At 43.5% G+C, this 7,749-nt stretch overlaps 2 protein-coding genes across 2 annotated transcripts; one reads left to right on the plus strand and one right to left on the minus strand.

Annotated features, from left to right (window-relative positions):
- Nucleotides 1-2,500: 2,500 nt before the first annotated feature.
- Nucleotides 2,501-7,433, plus strand: T265_14422 (hypothetical protein; the record flags this gene model as incomplete). The annotated part of the gene is made up of 3 exons (XM_009173550.1): nucleotides 2,501-2,612; nucleotides 6,555-6,657; nucleotides 7,199-7,433. Coding segments are annotated over 3 exons (447 nt in total), but the record flags the coding sequence as incomplete, so codon positions are not given.
- Nucleotides 6,544-6,796, minus strand: T265_07881 (hypothetical protein; the record flags this gene model as incomplete). The annotated part of the gene is made up of 2 exons (XM_009173531.1): nucleotides 6,544-6,608; nucleotides 6,658-6,796. 2 exons carry the CDS (start codon nucleotides 6,794-6,796, stop codon nucleotides 6,544-6,546), a joined length of 204 nt encoding a protein of 67 aa, XP_009171795.1.
- Nucleotides 7,434-7,749: the final 316 nt, after the last annotated feature.

The following is a 7,749-nucleotide window of genomic DNA, read 5'->3' on the forward strand; positions in this document are numbered from 1 at the left end:
AACAGCTAGTGAAAGGGGCCATATTGGAAGAGCGATGCAGAAAAAGTACCTGCTTTTTATTTTTATACCGTTTTCGATCATCACCACCGAAAGTCACATTTTTCCTAGCCTAGTGTTCGTAAGTCCACTGCCAAGAACACCACCAGGATATTCTCCCTATGATGTCCACTTCGCTCACCTACTGTTGATGGCCGCTCACACGAGCGTCGAAAAAACTATTAAGGGCAGAAATTCAGGAGGTGTAACTCGCCTACCACAAACGGTACCATAAAGTGTTATTCTCCTGGTGTCCTGAAGCCCCTAGTGGGGCGAAATCGTTGACAGATTTCAACGCAAAAACATCGACACGAGTTTACGGCCAATCTGGTTTAGTTCCACGTGTTCAGTTAAATAAAGTGTGCTAGGTATTCATTCGGCCGCCTCGAAAAAATGTTCTTAGAAAACTTGATTCATTTACATGGTCAGAAAAGGTATTTTAGTGTTTGACGTAGAAAACCGTCAAACGAAATCGTTAGCCTCCGGACGCTACAGAAGCAATGTCTAGTTTGGGGCAGCCTAGACAGACTTGGCCACACACGTTCGGCCTTGGTCTGGTCCTATGTCCAGATTCAGGTCACAGCAAATCGATCAACCTACCGACGCAAAACGGGGAAAGGCATGCCATAGACGCGACGAGCGGAGAGGGTTGTAGAACACGTACATTGATGGTGTGTTTTAAGGAACAGTGGCGGAAAAGGCGCGTGGGACACTACAACCTTACGGCAGAACACGAAACGGAGATGGTTCCCCATGCCTACGGAGCACCATGGGATCAATCTTGTGCATGTTCTATGTACTCCGACCGGACAACGGGCATTTTAGCTCAAACTTAATTAATCTGGACGTTGATTGCAAGCATTGAGAGGGCTTCGAGAGGTAAACAGCAACCGTCTCGCAATTTCCCTACTGGCAAACAGGCATCCAAAGTCTTTAACAGAGAAGTATTATGGAGAAGAAAGTGCCTACGTTTATCAGAACGTACCACAACCAACCAGCCTGAATCTTGTGTTCGGTAGTGTGCACACCGTGAAGGGACAGACTAGCACTAGCAGGGACAGTCAACAGCAACTCAGGAGAAGTTAGTCTGTTTGAGGACATACCGCTGCTCATGTGGGTGAGCTCTTAGTTGGTCTGGAGGGATCGGGTGACATAATTCATCGGTGTTCAACACCGATGATTCACTGCCATAAGTCAAAAAACTAATTTTCCAGAGTTACGTTCAGTCCTGTGTGAGAATCCTCTGTTCGTACTGCACGAAGCATTGCTTTATAAGTGCAATATTTCATCTGACTCTCGACTTGTCCTGTGGTGCCTGAGTTAGTAATACAAAACCCAGACATCTACTGATTCCTTGATCGGGAGTGTTTGAGACTCCATGCAAAAGCTGTGGAAGTCCGATTTTCACAGTGACACCTTATCTAACGACAGTAACCGGTGAATTTCACACGATAATCACAGTTGTCTAGGTCCATACAGCGTTTTCTGTTAATATGTATCAGCTTCACTATCAGAAAGAATCATGATAACTCACTTCCAAACTCATCAAAAACATGGGTTAAGACCAGTGTTGAACATAAGCCATTAGCTGGACTTCATCACGTAAACATCAATGTATCATCCGATAACCCTAGTTATCACGACGCCAAAGGTTTACATGAAATCTGAACAGGTGAATCCAGCCAAATATAAACATTCCATCGCTTTTCATCTGTAACAAAGTTCGACTAAAGGAGGATGCCTCAGATAAACCATCCGCCAGATAATCGTCAATAACAACCGACATTACACCGTCGTATACCCGGCCTAGTCTACTTGAGAAATGTCTTTCCAATTGAAGAAAAATAAATGTATGGATGTGAGGAACTTCGCGTTAATTTTCACAGACATCTAGGTTGTCTACACATCAAACAATCAAGACAGTGACAGCTTTTCTCTTTGATAAATTTCAAATGTATCACCTATTTCCCTAATGACTAGTGGGTCCGATTGCTCATACCCGTCGTAAAATCCCAGTGCTTGTCACTCACAACTCACTGCGATAACTGCTTCCTCGTACATTATCTTGGGGGCAATTCACAGAGTCCAGGGTTCCCCCCTTTGGCTAGTTAGGCAAATAAAGCATGGAATTCGAAATATCAAACGGTTATCAACCCTTGTTCGATGACTATGTTGGACGAATGGTAATGACGTCCCGCTCTTCTTTTTGGTGCGGATAGTCTGTAGAATAGAATGTCAAAGGAAAACCATTGCAGGTATATTACGGATGCACATATTTTGAATATTTCTGTCCCATGAACCCTTCAGATATGACTACTGTGTTCTGTGTACATGACAACCATGCTCATCAGATAACCAGTTATATGTGACAGCATCAATTCTCCGACAGATTTATTATGTTAATGGCTAGTGAATGAAAGGAAGTCTACGGCTGGCCCAGTTTCTGTATATCGTGCAAACTCAGAGCCCACAGACAGAAGTTACGCTCAGAACAGGATAGCCTCGTTGGCAACACCTGTTCTGTCCTGGTGGACTTGGCGAAATACGACGGAATCGCGCCGAACCTTGATTTCGTGGTGCTCGAATGAACGCATGGAATGAAACAACTTCAGTACGCTTTCTCTAGTTGTAGCTACATTCGTTCATCCAAATACCTGCAGTTAGCCACTGCGGTGGTAATGAGGTAGAACAAGACAAGATGTATTCCTTTGCAGTGAGACCTCTTTACAGCGACCGCTGAGAGCGCCGCTGAAAATTGGTCAGCCTATAAGAAGTTCAAGAGGGCTTCTAGATAGAAAGAAGTTATAAAAGGCGTCTTACCCCATGGAGTGTTTGTCATGCATGATCTATGTGAGAGGCTATGAAGGTTTTCATTTGGCTGGATGAACGGCTCCAACTATGTTGCTGCATGAATTTGATTAGATCGAAGAAAAACGGACATTACAGAGATGAGATGGTTGTAGGACGGGTCGTTGAGTAAGGTCTCGTATTCGCTTGATTGTATCACTTATCCAACCACTATTTTAATGAGGAGTAAATTCAAGAAGGCTAGTGAGGCCGGTGTTGGTAGTTGATGATAAATGGATGACCGTTGAGTCTGGAAATACGGACGAAAATCCTTCGTAACAAGTCGGTGGGTGACAGATTAGCTTTGTATCGCTCTTTGGCGGTGCGTTGGCATAAACACCGCTAACGAAGGATGGAACGCTAATCTTGTACGCCTCGATGTGGTCCGTCCTTGGTGGGCCATTATATTCACATGTATTTTCACGCTGTCATCAGGCTTAGACTATAAACAAGTTTCTGCGAGTTTGTCCGAAACTTCATTTCGTCTCACTCAGATTTGATTAGTAGGTCCAATAATGGATCCTCCCAAACCGTTTGTGTTATCATGACTATGCGCGTGTGTCCATTAAAATTAAAAAACTCCACTTATTTTCACAGATAAACAAAATGTCTAATCAGTGAGGGCGCGTTGTCTTGGCATCACTTTCTACGCCTTTCGCACCATGCTGAAGAGAATTTAGTCTTTTTGGTCTGCATAAACAATCATTTCCAGCTTATATTGATCGTAGTGAACGCTCTACGTAGGGAATATTTCTGTGCATCTGTAACTGAGGCTGCCACTAAGTCTTGCTGTTGTTCGCATTTTTTCGCTCATAGGTAATCTTTGTGAAATACTAGTTATATGTCGATATATCAGTTAGTGTCAAAATTATTTGTGAACACTTTACCCGCCATCCTGCGGCCCAGTTTCTTGACAGGTGGTGGTACAACACTCGTGACATAGGTGCGGTGAGCGTCTGGTGTCCGTAGCAAGTCACCCTGTTAACTGCCTCGGTTGTAGTTGACAGCTCGCCACCAGGTGAATTAGTGGTCTGGGCGCGTAAAACGAATCAATAGTGATCGCATAATTCTATGAACATCTAAGTGTAACGGTCTCTGGACGGAAGGCCCAAGGCTTTCTCGATCTCACAACCTTTCTCAGTAACTGAGAGTGTACCAGTGCATGAAAATAATCTGAAATGATATAGAAATTTGTGCCACTCGGTCTTATTCAGAAGATGAAAGCGGAAAAAGTCGAGTGCAAGTTATGGTCGTTGCCTCACTCTTCGTTAACTCGAATCCCTATTGCGGCTACATGAAGTGATGATACAAACGCCAGCATGAGCATAACCAATATTAAAACGCTGAAGAAATCAAGCTAAGTCAAGAAACTGAGAATTTGCGACGATGTCAAAGAGTGTGCCAACAGAGTTAACAAAAAAACAACCATAGTAGCACACTGGCAAATCACAGCAGTTGTGAATAGGTTGTCCTAAACCAAACAGCACAACTGATATTTGTAGAGGATATGTTTTCTCGTGATATGGAACTATTCCAAGAAAGTCTATTGAGTGGTGAGCATGAAACCGGCACAACATAGTATGGTCCAGAAGCCACCTTGTTTTTATCCACAGTACGGTCTAGGTGGGTGCTCCTTTTGAGTAGTTTAGCTGGACCCAACATATTCTCGTTCTTCTGATCAAAGGCTGTAATTCTGACCTCAGTAGGCCGAATGAGTGCAACTTCAAAGCCTAATAAGTAAATACCCTTTCAAATCGAAAAAGTGTTAGAGTGGAACTGACCGATTTTAGGACGGTTAAAGTCGCTGCGTTATATTCTACTGTCTAGCGGTAGATATAGCTGAATGGTCCTCACAAGTCCTAGTAAGTTTCGGGCTGAAATGTTTCATTTTGTCTATTAATCCTTAACAAATGGCGTGATATGCACGTATTTTTCTTTTTGAGCAGGAAACTCATTATGGTCCCACAACACTCCGACCAACAACAGGATCCTTATGATCAGTATGCTTCATTCTGCCGGTCCAGATTTAACAAACAGCCGTCACACTAGAAGGTATCTCTCACAATCACAGCTTCTCTGCTAAATCACTCAACTTTTCTTAACTTGAAGGAGCTAAGTTAACACTGGCTTTTCCGTGACAAGCCTGAGGTTCTAGGGGTTCTGCTAAAAAGTTTAAGCGCCATGTGAAGTATAATATGGATTTCTTTTGAAATCAATACACTGTAGTGCCGCCAGGATGTGGTTTAAATCAGACCGCAGCGTCCATTTGCTTCTCAGAGAGGATCACACTGTAGCGACAAGTATCTGATACGGGTTATAAATGTTACTGTTACACCTCCGCTTTAGTCTTTCAGGCTACCGTACAGAGAATAATCCAACCAGACCGAACTCGATCGAATAGGCTAAATGACCGAACTTTACGCAGTACCATGAACCGTGAGCCAAAACTGGATCACAGCCAAGACTGTGTACTTGGCAGTCGTCTATCAAGTTTCTTATCAGATCAACTCATCAGTTTTTATGTGGAGTGGCACAGTGGAGTGTCACCGAGTTATTCGATTCCTTCATATGCAAAACTGAGGGGTATGTTTGACGACTTTTCGAACTACCAGTGGTTTAAATGACTAAATCAAAGAACCGATAATTTGTGTTGTTGTCCAAGTAGGAGCAGGCTACCGCTGCACAGCAAAAATTATGGTAATTATGAAAAAACAGGGTGGCCAGACCAATATGCCCTGAGATACCTTCTAAATGTAAATGAACTTTCAATATAACTGTCTTGTGATTTCCGAGGAATAAAACTCCTTCCGTTATTATAACCAGTTTCCTCCGTACCGATTGATCTTCGGATGGCTGAAAGACAGAAAAGAACGATACTGCCTATCTTACGTGCTGTTAGAGGAAGGAGAATAAAATAGTTTATTATAGCTAGAAGAGGTCGGGTCATTGATGTGTAACACATGTGTTGGTGTCATTGGTTGTACTGATTCCAAGGCAATATTGATATTACTTACTTGTGAGTTTTCACTTAGGCCAGCAGACAACAAAAACGAGCAAACTTTGCTTCAGGATTCAGAATAATGAACTCCTCATATAAGGACCATATTGAAATTATCAATGATTGTGGGTTCACGTATTGAATTCATCAACCGGGCATCCTAAAGAGTTTAAATCCCTCATTAGATGGTAGATGATTTCAATAACTGGTACAAGTTCCTAAGTGATACGAGATGTGACCTGCGATGGCCATAGTGACGGACGGAAAGTTTTGGAAGGTTAAACTGTGAGCCACTCCGTTACCGGGATGCACAGTGTGTCACAGTTTCACTGAATATACAGAAGCTTCCTGACACAGCTTTTTAATTGGTCTTCATACTTTCGCCATTTATTGATTTATAACTTTACTGCATAATAAAGCACGCCATTTCCTTGACTACATTTTCTAAAGCTTGAATTTCCTGGTCGAATAGTCTGCTGCACTCGAAAGAATGAATGCGTAGATTTTATGGTTATCCTATTGCAATGTCCCCAAGACGAAACCTGAAATACCTTTAAAGCAATGGCCGGCAGCTAGACGCAATTCACCCTACCGGTAGGTCTCCATGATGTTGTCAACATGACCAACACCATGGCCGCTGAAACACCAATTCTGAGCGCACCCTATCTTCTAGTCTTTTCAATCCGTCGCGACTGCCGAATCGCGAGCGAATCACGTATTGTGCCTCCTGAATTGCAAACACGGCATAAAAATGGAAGCCAAACGTAAACACTTACGTAAGTGAACCATCTCCAACCTCACACAAGTCGGATCTTGCCCGGCACATTGAGTGCGTCGTGCTGGCTGTGATTCGTTGACGTCACTTGATCGATTTCCCGGCCAATGAGAGGCTCGAATCCATTCTCCCAGGCCCATCGATCGGCTGTTTAAACGTCTGCTGGTGGTGCGGCGGGTATTCTGTGGTCGGCTTTTCCAGTGTAATTTGCGCTTTCGGGCTCCGACACACGCCCCGGCACGTGACGTAAGTAACTGTCAGTATCTTGTACTCTTGCCTCCATATTTCGCCTATTTCAGTTGTGCTGTCAGGGTAAGAGTAAGAGCCTTGTTCGCATTTGAAATTTTAGGGCAAGTTATGTCCGGGCTGTTTCAGTTTACGTTTCGCAGGCTGGTTGACGCATGTCAGATACGGCCACAATGGGCTAGGTTCTTCAACGGTATCTGTTGTCTCTTAACCGATTACGTTGCTGTCATAGCAGAACTGCTACACAGCAGTTTTTTTTATTTTCCGAATGTAGATGCTGTTATTTGTACAAATAGTAATGCAAATCCATGACGTTCTACCTCAGATAGACTTGTTCAGAGAATCTACTTTTGATGTTGACTACACGAAATTCAAGCAGTCAGTCAATCGGTACCAGCTATTATCGCAGATTTCCGATTGTGATTCGGACGTGCAGAGTAACTTCAGCGACCAGCATTCGTTGGGAAGGACGCAGACTGTATCTTTAGAATGGTTCTGTCAACACTTAGCACAACGCCAATTGCAGTTTTGATGAGGAACGCTGTTCCACAGCTCAGCATCGATGTCGCTCGTCTTAAGGCTTATCAGGTCGGTGTAGTCTTTGAGCTTTCATCGCTCTTGGACGCTATCCCGTTGCACATTGGTAGTGACACTTACTGGATAGCTTGTAACATGATTCTTGGTATCTAGCGTTACCAGCTTTAGAGGACCATGTTTCCATTCTAGGATTGAGTTTAATCCTTTAGCCATTTGTGCGTATCTTCACCCACTGAGCGCGTATACTGCACAACCATCCACAGCATTTCGTGAAGTTTTTTCCGTAGGATGGCTTCTATGCACTGGAGTT

This window comes from Opisthorchis viverrini (assembly GCF_000715545.1).
Source record: "Opisthorchis viverrini unplaced genomic scaffold opera_v5_191, whole genome shotgun sequence".
Lineage (NCBI taxonomy): Eukaryota > Metazoa > Platyhelminthes > Trematoda > Opisthorchiida > Opisthorchiidae > Opisthorchis > Opisthorchis viverrini.